Source organism: Anser anser, assembly GCF_964211835.1.
Source record: "Anser anser genome assembly, chromosome: 2".
NCBI lineage: Eukaryota > Metazoa > Chordata > Aves > Anseriformes > Anatidae > Anser > Anser anser.
The window spans coordinates 153,457,580-153,479,515 of NC_139721.1; the positions used below are offsets into that span (position 1 = coordinate 153,457,580).

General features: G+C 43.4%; 1 protein-coding gene and 1 long non-coding RNA gene across 11 annotated transcripts in view; one reads left to right on the top strand and one right to left on the bottom strand.

The window, feature by feature from the left end:
• The window catches only part of DNAJB6 (DnaJ heat shock protein family (Hsp40) member B6), a 59,924-nt gene that overhangs the window by 9,956 nt on the left and 28,032 nt on the right, over positions 1 to 21,936 (bottom strand). For 5 of the 9 annotated variants that reach the window (XM_083823709.1, XM_083823710.1, XM_083823711.1 and 2 more), the window contains one exon: positions 21,622 to 21,692. In XM_083823709.1, the coding sequence (XP_083679835.1) occupies positions 21,622 to 21,692 (71 nt within the window). Of the gene's footprint in view, positions 1 to 19,503; positions 21,693 to 21,936 lie in introns of those variants that run through there. The other 4 variants (XM_083823712.1, XM_083823713.1, XM_083823714.1 and 1 more) reach the window with 1 other exon arrangement.
• On the top strand, positions 3 to 20,536 carry LOC310894030. Of its 2 annotated transcripts, none has more exons than XR_014579505.1 (2): positions 3 to 8,603; positions 14,660 to 20,536. It is a non-coding gene; the product is annotated as an uncharacterized lncRNA (long non-coding RNA). The 2 variants fall into 2 exon arrangements; XR_014579506.1 differs by having other exon boundaries at positions 3 to 4,018.

The window sequence follows — 21,936 nt, forward strand, 5'->3', positions numbered from 1 at the left end:
AAAAGCAAAGAAGGCGAGAAAAAGTGAGCTGCGTCTAACATGCCACAGGTTAGCATGAAACGACAGAAATTTGGGCTGGAAACGGGGCATCGCTGAACTCCTGCCTTGGCTGTCTGCTCACACAAACAGAGGGATTCAGCTGCACATCCCTGGCTATCCCGTGCCTGCTCCTATCTCCTGGTCCACCTGGAGCTGGGGGAGTGCCCGGAGCAGAAGGCTCCATCAGCTGCCTCACACCACACTGGGGTCAAAAACCAAGTCAGATGGATAGGACAGCACTGGGGCTGCTGTTCCCATTTTCCCAAAGGAAGGGTGAGCAAGCTGAGCACGTTGCCCAGGATGATACTCCCACCTGGTCAGAGAGTGGCAGCTCGTCCCACCTCTCCTAGACCACCCGTGTAGGAAGGGTTGGCCCTGCTCAAGGCAAAGAGGTAGGGAATGGAGGGAGAACTACCCATGCTAAGCTGGCTACAGGGACAGGGAGGAGAAAACAAAGCAAACATGGGCTCAGGGTGGCTGGATGTTGGACATCTGTAACTGGAAGGGTGGTAAAGAAGCGTGGAAGATCAAATGAAGATGGGAAACCAGTCTGAAGGTGCCAAAGGTTAGCACAGTCCAGGCTGCAAGACAGACACACACAGCAAAGGAGAATGGACACAATGCAAATAAAAACCCAATGCCTGGAAAAAAATTAAGAAAGATGAGGTACTCTGCAAAACAGCATGAGTATGAAGACACTTTCCTTTGCTGCAGAAACTGTAACAGTACCGATGCTGCAAAGTAAGGAAATAAGATACCAAAACACAAAAACCAAACCAAGCAAAACCACATGTCGAGAAGCAAATGGTAAGATCACAAATAAAAAAGCTGACCAATGACATTCAATGGGCAAAATAAGAAAAAAAACAGAAAAAAAAGTGTGCCAGATTTGTCTCTTGTAGGCTTTTCAAAGTTTCATTAATACAATTACTTAAGTACTTTTAATAGAGCTGATGAAATACGGCGTCATTTTGTTTGCATCAAAAGTGGTGTGTCACATTCAGGAAGTTTTTCCTGGGATGTGCCGGGCATCAGCCGCTTCGGCAGGGGCGTGTGCTCTGGGTGAATGCATGTGCTCTTAGTTCATGGCTGGAAAACGCTTTGAAGATGGAAAAAGCACCACGTAACGCAGTAAGTAACGAGCAGGAATACCGTCCTCACGGCACGCACCGAACCACCGACGCTTCCAAAGAAAACAGGTCGCATCGCCTTTACCTTGCAAGCGTACCCTGGGAGATGCTTCTGAGGGCGTGAGGAAGAAGAGGGAAAGTATTTTTAAAAAAGTCGTTTCACAGCACAACGTGAGGCCTCGGGGAAGAGGCCAGAGACTGGCTGGCTGCGTTTTTTTTGCCTCGCACGGGGCACAGAGCTCCAGCTAGGAAAGGCAGCAAGTAGGAAAAAGCTCAGGGGATGCCAGGTGCCGAATTCGCAGCCATTTCCAGTCTCGCTTAAGAGGTTATAGGGTTTCCCACCAGCACGCTACACAAACAGCACTGAAGCACGTATCAGTCTGATGCTACCGATGAAGATGAAGCCTATAAAGTGCCAGGAATATAAAAAAAAAAGAATTGGACAACCACATACAGCTGTTGTGCATACAGAACCCAGGCAGCAGCGTTCACGTCCTAACAAACTGCAGCGCACGAGAGACCTCTCCCCTCCCATGGAAACCCAAACTTCATTGCTTTCCTGCTGATGTACAAAGTCTTGCCCAACACATGCCTGAAGTTTGGTACAGGTGAGCAGGTGCAGGAATGAGAAACTTCGCAGGCCTTGGAGCTCTGCGTGCACATCCCAAAGCCACTCCGATTAAACCCACAAATACTTAACACAACTATTAAACCAGATGCTCTGCACACACCCCGATAAATTACTCCTAACTGTGTTAAAGATCAATCTCAACAGCTTTGGTCTCATCCAGACGGCGTGAAAGGAACAGTTCAAAATGGAATAATCCAAACAATCTCATCCCTCGCCCCGGTGCCGGGCTGAGAGCATCGCTGCGTGCCGTGCCCCTTGCAGCCCCGCGCCGCCTCCATCGGGTGCTCCCACAGAGCCCAGCTGCTCCCCGAGCTGAGCTGTGTTACCACAGCGCCTGTGGAAGTGGTGGAAAGATCTTCCAGCAAGCATTCAATGCTGGGGTCCGAGTTACAATGAAGTATATAGAAGTGGAAGATGCTCGGTGCTCCCAACTCCCCAGTTAATTCAACTGCTGCTGAGCGAAGAGCCAGGAGAGCTTGCCTGGCTCCTGTCTTGTCCCACAAGAGCTGATCCCCACATCACTCCATGGACTGGGGAGGAACCAGTGTTTGTCTTGAACCTTTCCTCGTAAGCTCCCTAACCTTCTGTCACCAGCAATTTGCAATTAGCATTTTCCTAAGATGAGCCGACCCGTGTAACACCAACCAGCGTTACACCAAACAGCTGCCCTCAGCATTATCCTCATCAGTAGCACATGCCACGAAACCTGCTGCAGCATCCACAGCAGACAAATACTTCATGAACCTGGGTGAGACTACAATGTGACCCAGTTTTCCCCTACAAGAGCAATTCATGCTCCTGGTCTGCCTGCGCCTGTCCCCATCACCCACAGCGCAGCCCCCATGGCTCAATCCCCCTCAGTCCCACCACGCAGCCATTTCCCATCTCCCCCTGAAGCTGGGACAAGCTTCAGCTCGACAGACAGACCCCCCCCCAAAAAAAAAAGTCACCCGAAGTTTCTCCCTGTTCTTGGTGCAGGAGAGCAGGACGGCACCACAGCGTAGCCACGTGCGGTAACATCACACTGGCCATGGCCCAGGAGCTGGATCAGGCCGGGTGCTGTGCACAGCACCAGCCCCCACCTCCCTCTCATTGTGCCAGGTAAGCTGTAATTTGCATTAACTATTTTCTCCTGTTTTGCATATCTAAATATTCATGCTTAAAGGACTCAGAGCAGACCGGGGATAAAGCCAGCTGTATGAACTGGTGCTGAGCCTTACTTGAAAGGCATTAACCCTGGGAAAGCTCCGCCGTACAGGACATCACCCCCAGAGGTGCAGGACCATCGCTAGGGCTTTGCCAGAGCTGATGTTTGTACTGGGAAAGGCTCTGAGGAGGACAGGTCATGTCGTGTCGTGTTGTGATCCCCACAGCTGAGCTCAGAAGCAGAATACCTGCTTGACAAGCAAATCTAGGGGATGGGGCTGCTCCAAACAGCCCTCACATCCTGTCCCCCCGCCCAGCTCACCCTCACGTGCAGCCCTGCGGCTGGGACCGACCCGAGTTAAAAATAATGCTCTTTCCACAGCTTATTTTTAACCCGGCCCAGCCCCTGCAGCCAGCTCCTGTGTGCCACACGAACCAGGACAGGGCAGGGGGCAGCTCCTTACGGCCGCAAGCAGAAGGCCTGATTCACTGCTGCCGATATTAATTAAAAGCCTTGCAGTTACTTCACTTGCTAAACTGGCTCAGGGAAGTTGTACTTCTCAGGGTTAATTCTGAAAAGGAGGGTTTCTGAATTACTGCTCTTAACCCAGCAATTAAAGTTTGGTTTTCAGGTGCGCCAGGTGCTCCCAAATGAAAAGGAGCTTCTGGGGAAAAAGAAATCAAAGGCAAGCTGTGATGCTCTCCACAACTGTAGGACATCAAGTAAGACCCCGAGGGTGAAAAATTGCTTGTCACGGCAAAATGCTGCTGCTGGAGAGGGGAAGGCAGGGATCCTTTAACCTGTCATTAACCAGCAGAGGGCAACATTGCCTATCACGAGGGGAAACGTTATCAGAAAAGTCACTGCCAACTCCTACTTATTCAGCAACGTGTGGATTTCGTGTTTCAAGCGAAGTGAGAGCACGATTCCTGGATCGGGTGGACACTTTCGGGGAGCCACCAGACACAGCCGAGGGACCCGTATTCACTCCTGGAACACGGAAATAACACACAGGAGTAGCACAGGAGTGAGAAGGGCAAGGCAGATGACGGTCTGGCTGAGGTGGGACAGGTAAGACACCGAGCACTTGGTAAAAAAGCAGCCCTGCACAGGTGGGAGCATGCTTCTACACCCATTTGCTTGGACACCTGAGCCCCAGAGGTTTATAGCATGGTCTGATTTTGAGTGCTTTAAAAAATGGGTTATAACTAACAATTTGGGGTGGGTTTTGTCAGCTCAACCCCAGGATTTGCATGTCCTTCAAAGCACATGATGGAGCACTTGGTGTTTTCATCTGTGAAATGGGAACAGCTGGTGCCCTCAGCTGTGGGGTACCACAGCAATTAGAAGCTTTTTTATTGATGATGTTACCTTTTAAACACATCTAATGACCTATGCTAAAAAGTCTGACGATGCCAAAACCTGTGTAAAAGGTTCTAAAATGGGTCAGCTCTACCCACCAAATAGGTAATGTCTGTACTAAACCCACTTTTTACAATGACAGCATCCTCACACAGTGTTAATTAATATTAGTGCATATCCTGGCTATCTGGAATCGAACTGAATTGTACCAGGAATCAGCAGTAATTAATGGCAAGATAGTAATTAACAGAAACATGCAGAACGAATCAGGGTAAACATCCTGAGGATCCTGAACCACATATTAAAATTTACCATCACTTCCTGTGCAAAAGGAAGCCGGGCCTTAGTGGTTCCTGTACAGGAGGCCTACTATTTGCATGGTATTTTCTTACATGCCTAATGAAGAGAGAAAAAAAAAAAAAAGCATTTTTTCCTGCGTTAGGAAACAAAAAGCAAACAAACTGGTTCACATCTTTTCTGAAGGAAAGCTCCAGCCAGTATTGTGACTTATAAGAAGCTTCCTCTGTTCAAATCTTTCTTGAATGATGGCCTTCAAAGTGTCTGAGTGCCTTTCTAGCACCTCCAGACACGAGGTGATTCACGTACACTTCATTCTTGAGGGCTGCTGATGTGAAGCCACGTGCTCGCAGGGCATGACACCGTAACTCTGCTTCCAGAGAGGGCTCAACATTTACCAAAAGTGTTTGGGATGGTTTTAAGTGTGTGCTGCTACTGCTTCTGACTAACAGCAAGAAAGGAGGGCGAATGAAAAGAGCCGGGCTTGCCTGGTCTTCCCTCCTGGGACAAGGCCCTGGAACCTGCCCCTCACCTGCGGAGGGCACCGGAGCTGCTCCTGACTCAGCTCCAGGACTCCAGGAGCCACCCAAAGAACAAAAAGTCACCACTTACATACCTTTATCTGTCGCTAGCGCTACAACCTGCGGATAAGATCTTTGTCCCGATAACTTTTTCCACTGTTACAACAGTTCCGGTGTTAATATTTACCTCAGCGGATGATAGCAGGCTTCCTCTGAGACTGAGGTCAGACACTTGCTGGGAAACCTGGTGCTTCGGAGGAACCTGAAGTCCTCCTGGGGATTACCTGCTTCTTTCGTTCCTTCTCTTAGAAGCACCACATCAAGTATCATACAGCACAGACAAAACACCAGGAGAACAAGCAACTGCAGCAAAACAAGCGGTCCAATTCGGGGGACCAGACATGCAGCTTACTTTCAGTTTCTTTCATTTCTGTTGGGAGCGGGGGATGCTCACTATTAGAAGGCAAGTATTTTCCAACGCCGCGTGTGCACACCCGCACACACACCCACACACCCCCTCCCGAAATCCTGGGCAACGCTCTCAGCCATGAAAACGCTCCCTCCGCGGTACCGGAGGCTATGTTGGGCAAGTTCTTTTGATTCATTGTTCTTGAACTTGTTGCTAAATGCCAGGAAACACTAATATTGCAGCGCTTAACAGCACGGGTTATAAAATCCACCTCAGCACACGCTTCGTCAGGTTTGTCAGACTCGAGAGAAACTGAAATTTTCACCAAGTTGTCTCCGGCAAATGTCGCTGCCTCAGTTTGACAGCGAAAGCCTTTAAAGATCTCCCTCCTGCAACTTCATACGGTGCTTATGAGGAAAAGCAGCCATTTTAAAATCTACTGATTAAAAAAAATGCAATTAGTCTGTGAAGCCAAAAGAGCCTGAAATCATTCCAAAACTATCTGGGGAATGCCGCAACAGCTGCAGAATCTGCACCACCACTGCTGGGGCAGAGTTTCTAAAAACCATAAAGGCAGCTTACTTCAACCCTGGAGTTTATCAGCTGAAGTACCGGATGGAGGACAACATTTTGAGTCATCTCGCACAAACTGGTGGCTTTCCCCAGTTACCGATAACCATTTTTTCCTCCAGAGCGACTGGCCCACCTCTCAGTGCCGCTGTTATATTCAAAGAGAGCACCCAGAGGTTGATGGTTTGCTGTGGTGACAGACATCCTCCATGCAAAGCGCTGGGAAATATTTAGCTGAAGCGGTGCCAGAGTGCTCAGCCGGTTAAGAACTAAACATGTGGGCTCTCCATCAATGCCCTCTCCAGACACTGGCTGGGATGTCCCACCTCGTCCTTCTCCCATCTCGCAGCCTGTGCCAGGCTAACAGCTGCAAAGCCTTGCCTGCAGCATCACCGGGCTCAAGCACATACCTGCTCCTACACCTGCCCGTGCTCACTCTGTAACTTCGGGGATTTTGCGCAGGGTTTCCCAGGCTGTTGCTGTTTCCTCTGCTGTGGGAGCCAGGCTCATGCCCATTTCCCGAGAGAGGTTAAAAAAAAAAAAAAGTTCGCAGTGAGAGGAGAAAGCATGGGGAGGTGGTGGTGAAGTCACTGGGAAGTGATGGAAAAAAAGGGGATGGGAGATGGGGAGAAGGACAGACTGATGAAGCCAACATTGCGCTTCTATTTCTGTCCCGGCAGAGCCATGCCTGCAGCACGCCTAGGATCTGGGAAAGGGCAGGGCTCCATGCTTTCTGCTTAACGCACGCTGCAATCCTCTGCCCTTCTGGCTTTAAAAGCTGGCAGTGGACTTGCTGCTTGTGTTTCTGCTCCTCCCGCGCCAGCTCAGCCTGTTCCTGCACCACCTGCGCTCCCGGTACAGGCGAGGGCAGGGGAATCCCCGCTGCGGCTCCTCGCCCGTGGCACCCCGCTGCCCCTTTCCTGCTGCTGACACCAGCAACCGGAGGCAATGGGAGGACTTCTCGCACCCGTGAGCGCTCGGACAAGCTGCTGTCGGTATTTTACACCCCCCCCTCGCCCAGCTACGTCCCGTACCTCAGCCCTGCCCGAACACGAATCCTGCGCTCCCAGCACATCAAGCTATTTCAGAAGGGATGATTCACCACAACAATACATCAATCTGCAACAAATTGGGAAAATTAAGTAAGTGTATGCCATATGCTAATTGCGGCAGCATTGCAAAGGAGGTATTTTGAAAGGAAACGTCGTCTGACAGACTGGGGTGCCATTCATTGCTACAGCCACTCCTGTTTGACTGCACCAAATGCTGCAGCCTGACAGACACACAAGAGCCTGGATTTACCTCCTCACTGCCAAAACGTACCCCCTCAGACATCTTTGAAAGCCCAGTGGTCCTACCTGAAGTTTGAGGACAGAGAAAACTGTGGCCATAGCATGCCCAGGCCTCTGCAGAGCCATTTTGCTCTCTGCCCGTATGCCTTATACAACTGCTCTCATCTTAAAATTCTGGATGTGGGAAAGGCAAACAGCAGCGGGTGACACGAATCCTCACGCTTCCAGTAGGCAGAAAGATGAACCCATTTGTATGCTGCTGCTCAAAGTGAATTTTATTAAAGGTAAGAGACTTCATCACAAAGAAACCTTATTCATCGTGGCACGAATTTTGAAAGGAGGCAGAGTGAGGAATGAGCTTCTCAGCTTGACATGTGTAAACACAAATTAAGATTCCAACCTCAGAGTTTGAACAAAGGGACTTGATTTAAAGAAAACTGAGATTATTGAAAAGATGATGCTGCTTTCTATACTTCTCAGGCCAAATAAACCCAGAGACAACATAGGTGACTTCAAGGACTCAATCTATTCCCACTTTGCTGCTGGGTCACCTCATATCTCCACCGCATTTTCCTTCAAATCATACTGCATTTTTATTAAGTTCCAGTGTTTTCTTCAGAAGTGGCACTAGGGGCTGCTGCTCCCAGGGCAGCTCTCCCCAGCACGGTCCCTACACAACACAAAGATGAGATGCGGACCATAGCGACCATCTCCCTCTCTCACACAGCCCCTCAGAATTCAGCCTCAGGCAAAAACCCTGGCAGGCTTCACCTCCACAACTCAGGTTTCACTTTGAAACTGGATTTTGAAGCGCAACACAAAAACAAACAGCCAGCCCTCAGCGATGCAAGGCAACGTTCGCTGCTGGAGGCAACGCAGCACAAACAGAGCAGCACAGCCACACAGCCGCCGGCCTGGCCTGCTCCCCAGGGTCACCTCACCAGGCACACGGGGCCTCCCACCGGCATGGCAGAAACACGAGGCCTGCGCCGTTCTCCGGAGCCCATGCCACACGGCCCAGTGTCTGCAGCCACCATCCTGCCACAGGTCCGGTGTCCCCCTCGGTGCCCTGACGGAGGGCACAGGCTTCAGGACACAGCGCTCGCACCTCTCGCTTGGGCTGAAAACCCTCCCGGGTGGAAAGGCCCCTTCGCTCCCCTGAGGACAACCTTGCCTTCAGCCCTCCTAGGAGCGACCGCTGCTAGGTGAGTCCTAACATCGGCTTCTAGCCGATTACACAGCTCTTCAGACAGCAAACAGAGAAAAACTGCTCTTCTATTTTTGCAACAGACCGATCTTTAACTCGTTTGGTTTTAATAAAGCCTCAAGATGAGGTCCTTTATCTCTGCTAGCAGCCTTCACTACGAGGAGCATCTCCGGGGCAGTTCAGAACAAGCCAGTTTGTAAATCAGTTTTGTTACTTTTTTTTTTCCTACTGATTACCAGGTTTAAATCAATCTTCAGAGACCGAATGCACAGCAAACCCAGACTGCTGTAAGAGATAGATGTTATACAAAAAGCAAACCCATGCAATTAAACGAAAAAAAAAGAATCTTGCAAGTGACTTCACAAAAATGTGATGAATGACTTCCACGGCTGTTTTGTCAACACTTCCATAGTAATTTGGCAAGCGCACAAGACCGCCAAGTTTGTATTCTGATCAAGTGGCTATTAGAGCTGTTGAAGTCTTGCAGACGTGAGGCAGCTTCCCTGTCTTATATTGCATTGCCCTTGTTCAGTTTATAAACTCTCATCTTTTCAGGTTAATCATTTGAAAAATATTCTCCCTCACACCTTGCGCCTTAACTATGACACCAAGGGTTTCACATACAATTATAAAAAAACCACGTTATATCCCTCAAAGTGCAATTCATTTCTCATCCATTACTAGGACAGGGGCAAGGAAATTCCAGCTCCCAGTTCCTGCACACATCCCTGATTTAACAGAGGCACACATACAAAAAATACCAGAACCTTTTAATTGACACTGAAAATGTCACATGCTCCGGGCAACAGGAAGTCTGACAGCTCAATAGGTTTCAGAAGCATTTTATGAACCTTCACCACAAAACCCAATCCTATTTTTGACATCTTCCTGACAACAAAGAACACCGAGCAATTAGCTGGCATTCCTGCTCGATAATGACACACTAATGAGAGGTCTGAATTTGTAAAAAAGCATCTTGCTGCAAGTTGACTTTCAATACTAATTTTAGCTAAATATTTAACTAGGAAGCAGCACCCAGACCTCACAGGTGCCTTCACTCCCAAGCTGCACCACTTTTTGCTGTTCGGCATCTCCAGTTCATCAAGGAAATCTCTCAGTTTCCAAACAATCTTCTTCTAACCCCAACGTTAAGCTGTTCAACCTGTGCCTTAAAACCACCATAGTTTAAGGAATACAAGATTTTATTCAAAGGCCTATCAATAATAAACACTGATACACATCAACTTACACACGTAAACAAATATACACAAAAATAGAAGCAATTATTTATATACACAGAAAGGAGGAACTGCTCCGTGCATACTGCTCGAACTGAAGCCCTGACCAAATCAACCCTTAAGTGGAAAGCACAAAAATTAAAACTTTCAGCTAAAAGTAACAAACACCAAACCAGAAACACCACTATAATCCAACAATAACAATACTTACAATTATCTTTTGTGCCTGGAAACGGTATCATCAGTCATTTTAGATGCTGCTTCTGAAGAGATCCAGTGGGAAGAGAAGATGCTTTACCAAGAGGGCCTTGTGAGCTTTTGAAGCAGAAGTAGAGTTCAAACACTGATGTTGGCATCTGCTCAGCACATGCAACACAGCCATGCAACTCCTGGCAAGGCCACCCGAGTGGAGAGGTAGAGGTGCCACAGCAACCCCAGCAGGGAGCGATGGCTGTTCATGGTCCAACGCCATCCCACCTGCCTTTTCTCTACCATCTCGCTTTATCAAACCTTTGGGATCCATGGGATGAAGCACAAAGCGCAATGACAACCATTTCTGACCACAATCCCTGAGGCCAAAGCAAAAAAAAAAAAAAAAGGGCAGGGCTGTGCTGAGGAAGCACCATAAAGGCAGGGACACTGGAGAACGCCAAGTTCCAGAGGGGAACACACAGGACGGCCGATCGCCCACGAGCTCTCGGTGCAGAGGTGGGTGTTCCCGTGGAAGCCACGTACCCACGCTGAGGCCACACGCCAGGAGAACAGCTCACCACCTTCAGCTGTCGGAACTAGCTGCTGCTCAGCATCACCTAGCTTACGGACGTACGCGCACCTCCTGCGATTCTGCAATGGCAACGAAAGCTTTTCCAAATATTTAAGTCACTTCGACAGCTGACTCACTATATACCAGTGGAATAAATATTTAAGAAGAAAAAAAAACGTCATCGAAACTGTTTCAATTACAAAGGCACTTCAGTAGAGCTAGCAAACCAAAGCACAGCATCCAGCAAACTTAATCCCCTTCCCTCTTGAACACCAGCAAACTCAAAACCTTCTCAGAAACACTTGCCAAGTTTGACTAAGTTTTAAGATGTCAAACTTCATTTATGCTACAGCATTTCTCCTCGGCTCTGTAGTCACTGTTGTTCACTTTGCAGAGCTGCAAGCATACTGCAGTCACACTGTTGTATCAAAAGGAAACCCAAAACAGATGCACAACAGAAAACTGACATTTACACAGATTTACATGCATGCAAGTTGGCAACTGACAGAAAAAGCCCCAGATTTTGCACTTTTGAGAACATTTCATCACTTTCAGATTAAAATTCTGACCTTGCCTGAACTATGGGCATTGGACACAGTGTAGTAATTCTACAGAAACAAATTTCCTTTTACAGTAATTTTTTAAAATACTAAATAAAAGAATTAATGACTGTTTTTCCAAAGAAAAAGCTGCCAACTCAAGAATACTGGGCTGAAAAACCCCCTACGACGCACAATGCTGTAACTTCACCGAGAGAGCCAGCACCTGCTGGGAGACAGATCTGTTAAGGGAAGTCTTCAGACACTGAATTTCCAGTGAGATGAACTGAGAAATAAACCCCCGCCTGTACCACACAGACACTTGACAAGTCCCTGATTACAGTTTAAAAGAAAGCACTGCCTGACCTCAGTGTCCATGTGCACCACAATCTCAAGTGAAAATCTGTATGCTTTAAGGAAAGATATCACCCAAAAAAAAAAACCATAAAACTGGAGAGGCTCTGACCTCTATTAGTAATATATCATCTAATCTACATTAAAGCTGCACTTCAAGTGCTGACTTGGCTATACACCATTTACAGGCCCATACGCAGCACCTGAGACGCCCATAATTTGGGGAATTTTACCACCACACCCAGAAAACACAGGAGTTAGCTGAATCTGGAGCAGACGTGAATGAATGGCTAGTTGTTGTTACAGAAGAGGCTGGGAGGCGTAAGGCAGAAATGCACCCACCCCTACCTCCTGTTTCAAAAAAGAAAAAGAAAGGCTTTCTGCAGTTGGAAACTATTCTGTCCAGGGCAAGAGGAACCTCCTCTGCAACAGAATACATAGCATATTTAGGCACTCAGCTTCGTGATTTATTCTATGAAAACAGTTACCAGGGATCTAGTCATCTTTTTATACAAACATTTCAAGGAGCAAAGCACACACATGATCTCAGAGCAACTGGTAAAAGGAGAGGGAAGAGTGGAAACTACAGCTGAATACTCAAAGAATCTTTTGTTCATCAGGAGTAGGAAGGCTCAAACACCCGTGTCTCCTCTAAGAAATGTTTTATTTCCCTCAATTTAGCTTCTTGTAATCATTCCTTAATGTAAGAATTATCTTCTGGATTATTCGCTGCATGAGAAAGCACTTAGATTTACCTCCTATTGTATGACACTTATAACTCTGTCTTGCAACCATTGAATTTGAGTAGTTAAAATTACAAAACACTACAAAAATACTAAGAGTAGGACTCAAGACAAATTACTCAACTTTCTTTTAACCTTTCAAACAGAGCTATCTTCCAGTTCTTCTGGGATAATACTTTCAGAATAGATCAAAAAATCAGTCATTACCAGTGTTTTAGAAATACTTGGAAATGACTTACATTTCTTTTTATTGTCCTCCTTGCAATAGATATTCTAAGTTATATACCCTGTAGTATTAGCTGGCATTGATATCACACCTGAAACATGTAAGAAAGAACATGCATTGTAAAGTATACCTAAATTTCTTTTTCCTTAGCAGTGGTAAATAAACTATAATCCACTTTGTCATGTTCAACCCGATTACCTGGATGAATTGTTGTTTTGCCTAAGAGCACCTGAACACCCAACTCGAGTCCCCTTGAGCTGCACAGAGAACAGAATTGCATTTCCTAACTTTGAAATAGGTTTTCTACGGGATATAACTCAATTTTTGAAGTTACTTGGAAAATACGGATACAATTACTTTGCTTTAACAAATTACAGCTTGACACTTTTAAAAAGTAAGTGGTTTTGAAGTGGCTTTCTGCTAACAAATAGTCCACAAACCCAAGGTGCACACTGGCTATATACCTCAAGGACAGAAAGGTTTCTTTCCAGGTCTACTCTTAAGCCAGGAAAGGGCTGAGCAGTATGGCACGTACAATTATTTGCTTTACCATTAACGAGTTTCCAGGTTACTAAAGCTTTGCTTTTCAGTTAACAAGTTTCCAGGCTACTACAGCTATGTCTACATTGGTGAAGCTGCAATGCTCTGAGTCTGGTTTTTAATCAGCAAGGGGAAACCCTTACAGTTTTCACAGTTTATACAGAAAGGAGGCTTCACAAAAGCTATCTTAAGTACTGAATATTTAAATCTCAAAATAAGGTTAATTTGACTGTAGAAGAACTAAGATTTAGTTCAAGAGTTACAGCGCTCCCCAAGCAGGGTACCTTCCCAAGAAAATTAGGAAGGACCTACAGAAACCATATGATTTTGCCATACAAGAGCGTAAGTTTTAAGATTTTGTTCCAAGATGTGTTTTATGACCCAAATGCTGCTGAGTTAGAATTCCAGGAGCTTGCCTGTCCACACGCATCTCTCAGAAATAAATTTGATTAAAAATGAGTATTAACAAATGCAGTATATTCAAAACCCAAGTGTCTACAGACAGGTTTTTTTCATGTATATAAGCCCCGCAGGAGACACTTCTCTGGCAGTTTCCTGTAGAAGTATTTTTTTTCTAACATAATGTACCCTTAGGTATTTAGCACGCTACCAAAACCAACGCAATTAACCAAAAGCCAGCTCTTTTTCATCGTAGTAACTCGAACTTCAAAACACACATATTGCTGTCCACTTCAGATTTAACACGCACTAAAAATAAAAGCTTGGAATTGTAAATACTTTGCCCACATTTTTCAAACGAACAACCCAGTCTGCCAAACGAATCTTTGTCATAACATGACGTTAACCTCTTAGCTTTCATCTCAGGATCCAAAATGAGGCGCTCTGAAGCTCTGCAGTCTGTTTTCAGTGAGAAGAGAGAGGAGACATGCAAGGGCTCGTGGCAATTCCAAAGCCAATTCCCTGGGACAGTCATCAAGGCCCTTGCCCTGGTTTCCTCTTTGTCACCGGACACCCAATTTGTCCACTACAATAAAGCAACTACTTACCTTAATAAGTTCAGAACATCTTCTCCCACTTGAATTCCTCTCTTGTCACCTACACATCCCAAAGCGGATGCTTTAGGTCAACAGTCATCACACACTATCTGTGCCCTGGATGCACGTGTTGCCTCCTGTCTTCCCAGCTCCCTGGCTCTACAGCAACTCCCGACAAGGAAGGGATCTCCACACACAGCCCCAGCCCTCCCTTGAACTCCATCACTAAAGCATCCCCTGGTCTCAAAACCACAATAAAGATGTTATAAGCATTAACGTTAACCCATAGGGAGGGAGGGAAAAAGACAATCATGCAAAGTCAGACCCTATGAAAGAAAGGCCTGAAGGACATTGCACCTTTCCATCTCAATCTGCAGCCCAGCCACCTGAGTTTTCTGTTACTTCTATGTAGACCCCAAACACTTGCTTCTTACTAAATCATATTTTTCAGAAAGATTGTCTTTAAGACACCAAAAGCTGGAGAAACCACTCCTCTTGGCAGGTTCTTTCAACAGTTAATCATTCGTGTTAAAAAATGTACGTTTATCTTCTCATTTGAATTTGTCTAGCCTTACACAAATGTTTATACTCTTCTTCCAAACAAGGCAAACTTTAATAGCAGTTTATTCTTACTGTTGTACTTTTTTTTTTAAAAGCAAACTAGGGTTTGGCACATCATCCTTGGGCTGCAGAAGCACCTCCTCTTCCTGCCCTGGCAGGGGAACCAGCCTGTGCAGCAGCACCCAGCATTAGCCAGCAGAGAAGGGGTCAGGTGAACAGGAGATGTGGACAAATTGCCCACTGCTTCTGGATCGACTGCGGTAAGTTGTGATCAGGTTTTCTTAAGAGGAAAGGCAACAGCCAAATGAAGGAAAAAGTCCCTGGAATTTACACCAACAGCACAGAACAGGCTGGGTTGGTTTCCTGCTTCTCCCTTACTGGTTTCACGCCCTGCAATCTGCATTATGAAGCAGCATTGTCCATAACAAGCATGTTTCTTCTTGGAGCTAAACCATACAAGCCAAGCAAAGATGGAAGTAGCACTCAAGGTATTTAATGAAAGGAAGACTTTGATGGCTGCTCTGTTTTCAAAATCTGAAGATGAATCTTCCTGAGAGAAAAATCTTCTACATTTTTAGTCCCACTCTGTAGCTACATCTAAGACTGAAGCCCAGAAGTTCATGAACACTACGCAAGCTTGCAAGCAATACCAGATGAAAGCAAAACAACTTCAAGTGAATTTCCAGCTCTCAGCTACTCTCCTGAACATGCCAAATGCTGAGCTTTGGCATGTGGTTTTTCTCCATTTTCCTCCTATGAAATGGTTTCATAGATAAGTCCAAAACAATTGTTAAACATCCATAGCCTAGCTTGCTTTGGCCAGAAACTTGCTGCAGAATATGTACTCTCACACAGGCAAGCAGCAGAACTCTCCTGCTGAGTAAGACAACTATCACAACTGCATGACAAATGCATCTGGTTTCTGCACTGGTTTTTGTTCAGAGTAAAGGGCAGCATCTACCTACATGAAAAAAGTTTGCCAGAGGTGGCTGCGGTGAGTTAAACAAATGCCTGATAAATAAGCAAGTTAACCTTACTCCATGCATCAGTTACAATGATCACCACAGACACCGCATATATTTCTGGAAAAAAATCCTGAAAGACCACTGATCTGCTCAGCTTCTCTACCAGATCTGTTAAAGCTTCTGCAGGATTTTTTTTTCTCCAGGTAAACTCCCCTCAAATTTCAATCAAGCTCGTGACTACAGCTGAGACAGAAGAACCTCACTCCAAATCTGCTGCTTTGCATCTTTAGCTATTTTGGTAACAGCTTCAGGCGACGAGGTTACAGACAGAACCAAAATAACTCTATAACTCTTCTGGCCATCAGGAACATGCGTTTCAAAATTTGAACTTTCTGACCAGTCACACAAGCTGCATTCCTCACCCATACTATTAACTCATTCAATTTTTTTTTTTTTTTTTTTTTTTTTTTACAAACGGGAAACAATGCAGATTTCACATTTGATGTTCAACATTCAATAAAAGGAGGAACTGAAGCCATCTGAACGTACCACGCCATTTGTTATTACCAGATAAAAGACAAGCATCCTTACTGTAATCTTCCCAATCTAAGCGTTAATATTTAACCTGTCAGAATTAAGATTCAAGTTTTACGAAAGCATTCATCTTTATTCTCAGTGCCTGTGAGCCTGCAGCTACAGTTGTGTTTTTTTCCCCTTTTTCTATGACGTTTCATTCAAAGTTGGCTGCACTGAAAGGAATAGCTGAAAGAGCTCTCATCTGTGATTCAGTAGAAAGGATAAGCTACAGAGCAAACTAAAGTATTAAGAGTTATTACTGTAAGCCTCCAAAATACATTCTCCTATTGTCAATTTTAAGTAAACCTCAAAAGTTATTTCTGATTTTCAAAATGAACCCATAATACTGCAAATGCCAGCATTATTTCAAATGCCAGAAAAATGAAGAGACAGTTCCACTAAATGACATCCTTTTAATAAAACTTTTTATTTACCTTCTGAATTAAATGTAGTTTAATCCTCGCCATTACATTTTGAAGCTGACATCTGCTCAAGCAGAAGACTTCAGCTCCCTTTGTGCAGAAGGTAATTAGCACTTGGGCCAGCAGTGCAATCTGCCTCACCCCAAGACATCCTATTTGGATACTTCAGATTTGGATACTACCACATCCAGACTACCGCATGTATTTTAGACACAGTAAGCATGACAGGGGATATAGTACTCGTGGGGGTTTTCAATTAACTTCCTACCAGCTGCTGTAGGTAAGATAATACCTAATCCAGCAGGAAGCCTGCCAGAGCAAGGTTAGTTTTCAGAGAAGTTTCAGTGAGTTTGAATCAGCAGTCAGCTCACGTGGGTTCAGAGTTATAGGTCACGTGGTCACAGCATTTTTTTTTCTTGTTTTCATTTTCTTTTTCCTGACAGTAACATCTCAAAATCAGAGCTTATGGTATAAAACAACCATGTTCTGCTCTAACTTTTTAGTAGCGCCCTTCACTGAACGATGAAGTCTGATCAAGCAGTAGATCCACTACAATTAAGAATTCCAAAGGTACAGTTTGCAACATAAAGTAAACTTGCTTGGTTCCAACATTAATGCAGCATAAGGACCATTTCAGCATTTTGGGTGAAAGATAAAAAGCTTTTTACTTAACCACCACTTGAAGACAAGCAATAACAAGAAGAAAACCCAAACTATCTATGTTTAGTACTATGTAAAACAAGTTTGAAGTCACAATTCAGTCCCAAAGTAAACAAGACCAGAGAGAACAGACAGTATAAAAAAAGCTTTCTTATGTCAAAAAAAGCAGTTTCCAAGTCCAGGTTACAGTTCACTAGCAGGTCACTGATGTCTGTATTGCAATCACCCTGTGAGATCACTGACCTAAAATAAGCCTAAGTTCTAAGACATCAGGACCGAAGAGAAAGGTTTTCCAAAAGCACTTTTGAAATGCTTCCCCCAAAAGGCTAACGAGAATTCTAATACTACGTTAAAGTAAGGGATTGCATTCCTATAGAGTGCTTTTGAAAAGTTCCCTGGTCATAAGCAGCATACAACTGTAACACCATGTGAAATGCCAACAACCAACTTCGAGGTAGACAAAATCTTTTTTACAAGCACAGATGAAACTAAGGCAAAGTAGGAAGCAAGCTCACTTTCCAAATAGAACAGAAGCAGATTCAGGAACAGAGCTTGGGTTTCAAAAAAAAAAATCTAACTTCCCTTATCACTGGGCAATCCCACACCTAAATGCAACACAGACAAGCCTCCACTTACACCTAGAGCTAAAACACTTAGAGGCAAGCAAACAAAACGGCCAGACACGAATACTGACAGAGAAGTATAAAATCATTGGACTTGTTTAGAGGCTATTTTGGTTTTTAAAGTCTTTTCCAAGTCTTGTCTTCAGCATTTGAAGACACAGTCCATTAATCACAAGCTGATACAGGATGTCTTTACGAATGCTAGGTACACTTAGCAGAGCTTTCTTTCTTATACCACAAAACATCTGTGATTCAACACAGAAAGTCTTTTAAGAACTAAGAACTACAATAGCTGCAACAATTTTAAAATGTGAAGCATTCTAAGGCAAAAAACTAAATTTCTTCCGTAAAGCAAAGTAAAAGGGTAGCTGCCATGCAAAGAGAATCTTATGTTAGTGTATTGCATTGAAATTACTGCCATGCACAGAGACATAAAAGAGGTTGCACCAAGGAAAAGCATTACGAAGTTATTGTATTCTACCAATGAACTTTGAAGCAGAGCAGGAAAGAGTAAGTGACACAGCAGGTTCAAGAACTCCATCTTAGTTTTTTCAAACCACTGGAGGTGGTTCGTTTTAAACTGGGTGGTGTCCCCAAACACTCAAAATCAATCCCTCATTTGTGAAGAAATTGTACTTTTAATCATACAGTACCCACTTTTGACAGCTCTCTCATCCCACTGCATGTTCGATGTTGTAAATCCTTTAGTAAAATTAGGAACCTTTGTTGTTATTAAGTATTTTGTGCTACTTTGGCCAAAACTGAAGTTTAAGGAAATTTGTTGCCCTGGGTGAATCATTACCAAGTGAGTCAGTTTTGTACATACATGCAAAGTACATATTAGTAAGAAATTATACAAAAGTTTTCAAAGCAACCTAATGTGTTTTTACAGAGAAAGGAAACTCATTTCAGCAGCAAAAATACAAAGAAAGTTTGTATATATAATACATAATAGGAAGAATTTAAAATGGATCCACAGAAAACACAGGATGAGGATTCATTTCATGTATTACAAATTAAGCTGGATGCAAGAAAAAGGAGCTGTGCTATTTCAATTAATTCTACATATTGAAACAGGTGGAGACTATCACACTTTGGTCAAGTATGAGGATGTGCCAGTTTTTACCTCCGGACCTGGAACTGCCAATAGTATATTTGGACCAAGTATCCACCCAGTTCAATTGTCAGCCTGCTCAGATGCTAGTGTATGGGTATCTGCTCACTACCGTAGAGATTTTTACTCATGGATTTACTGATGGAACTTGTTTCTTGTCTGTTTTTGTGCTTTGCCAGCTTCTCTTTCTGCCAAGAAAGTGCAGTGCTACCATTTAAGACTGCATCTTCCTCTAGCTCTGACAATAACCAGCTTCAGGGATCTCAAGGCAGAAGAGAAACCATCCAAAACACCATATCTTCATCAAATTTACACTGTTAAGGGATTTCATTAGGGAACCTTTGAGTGAATGGTCTATACCTCTATAATACCACACTTTTCTGGTTAAGATCTAACACAAGCATGTGGGTAGAGAATTGCCACTAGCAGCTATGCTATCATAATTACCTTCTTAACTTGAACTAGTTAACTTAAATGTTAACCTAAAAGAGATAAAAACTGGGATTAAAATAGAAGGTAAAGATTGGAAGCTTAACATGAAAAGCTATGGGTAACCACAGGAAGGAATTCAAACTCAACTCCGGATTGTCCTAATTTTATTTGAGTTGGTTAACCAATTTTGAAGCACTTTTTACAGTTTACATAACTGAAAGGAACACTGTGTGTCCTAGAAATGTAAATTAACATTTTTCATAACTCAAGACATCACAACAAAGCCAGATTTTGAAATAAATTGATTGTTTAGTTGTCACCTGGATCAGGAGGGAACATACAAGGGGAAGGAAAAACAGCATCGATAAGAAAACGCTTAAGTTCTAGACTGAGTTTGTGCTTCTACACTAAAAACGTAACACTGAAGTAACAACTCTGCAAAGAACTTGAAAAGGGATGTAACATCTTTGGTCCCAAAACCAAAGTATATATTAACATCTTCTAACTCTTACTTTATTTGGTTGTATTAAATTAACATTGAAGAAGAGGGACAAAGTTAAGAGATGCTAACTTTGCTGTAAATTTGAATCCTATTCTAGCAGTTTTTTAGATTGCTGGTTTCGTGCTAAATTGAATCAGTTATCCTGCATGATAAACACGAGCAAATCTTTTCAATATATTTAATAATCAATGCGTTTGTTAGTACAAAGCAGATGGTGTTCAGTAAAAAGACATTAAGTGATCATTTAAAAACACCATGCTATATTTTTTAAAAACACTAGGCAAGACTAAAGAAATTGGTGAAGGCCAGATGTTCAAAGCTGGTGCACAGACAAAATTGTACAAGTGTAATTTATTTATGAAATTACCCAGAGGCTGGCAGGTGTTAACAAATGCCAATACTTATTTGCATGCTTCCCCTATGACATCAAGTCATCTTTCACTAAATTTTGAAAATCTGGTCTTAACTACAAATTAACACTTTGCTTCACTCCATTAATTAAAAAAGGCATCCATCTTCTTATTTTTGGTTGATGAGTAAAGTGAGATATTTTAATCAGTCAAGCTATTTTAACCATATTTAGCTTTCATTTGTCCCTAGTAAATTTGTGCAAATTTGCTCCAAAGTCACCATGTTTGTTCTCAAAATGAGAGAAAATTTTTCAGAAAGCTTTTTTTTTTTAAAAAAGATACTGATTGTTTTCCTGTATATTTGTGTTCACTACAGATTATTTTTTGAAGCAGTCTCACAGTCTCAGAACTTAAAGCCTTTGTTTGTTTTTTTAACCAGTGATTTATTTTCCGCTCGGATCAAAAAAAAATTAGGGCAAAAGATGGAGTTAGAGAGTCAGCCTCTGAACGCTTCTTAAAAATAGGTGCTTCAAATACAGGTTTAGAAAAGAAATTAAATATGTTTTCAGTCACACTGAAGAAAACATCTGTAAAGAAAAAAGGCCCTCATCCTTCAGATGGAAGAAGAAGGTGGTGGGAAAAAAAGCACCAGTTTCCCAAGTTGCCCAAATCACACACAGACACAAGAAGGTTACAAATGCCATTCATGAAAGAATGCACCACAAACATCAGCATTTATTCATTTTGAATTTTTTTTTTTTAGCAAATGACAAAAGACCCAGCTTACTGGCTTCACTTTTGTTTACCTTTTGCTTACATTACACATTTAAACATTTGTCAAAACTTACTAAGTTGTCTGCATTCATGCACAACTAGAAAACATCCTTAATTTATTTAAACCAGAAATGCATTACCAGAAATGTATTAACATCATTCACTAGTAAATATTAAAAAAAAGTTGAAATTATTAAAAAGTTTATCCTGGAAATGTTAACTTCACAGCAGACTTAAACTACTAGTTGGCTCACATTTCAAACAAATTGGAAAAAGCAAGATTCATGCTAGTGTTAGTGTACATCTTGCCCTAGCACTACTGAAGGATCATGGTTCACCTTGGATCATAGATAATAAAAAGAAAAGTGCATACAGAAATTTACAACAATTTTAAGGACAAAAAAATGGTCCTATCGATGTGGTCCCAACAATAAACTCAAAAGTCTATGACAAATACAAGCTCCCGTGAGCTATTTATACTACTTAATCTTAAGTACGGATATACAGAAAGTTGAGTTCATTTGAAATCTTCAAAAAATGTTCCTGTCAATCCTCAAATGGTGGCTGTTATAGCTTAAAATTTCTGTTAAATGCGTGCGTTGAATTACTTGTTATCCAAGCGTAGCAGCTGCTCCTTACCATTTATTGTTAGCGACCTTAACTGGCCATCTTCTTCAACTTCTACTCTCTCTTGTCCGTTCTCAAAAATTCTGTAGGACAAATAACACAATTCGTCATTTTAGAGCACTGCAAGCAGTTTGAAAACATACACCAGACCTAGGCTTTTAGATAACAAAGTACAACGGAGCACTGCCTGCTTAATACAACTGTAATTGGCAAGCTTTCACATTTAACAGTGCAGGAGCTGTAACTAGCGACCATCTGCATTCCCCCACTGATATTGCTTATTTATAGCAGGAAAATTGCTTTGTGGAAGTTTGAATCCTACCGTTT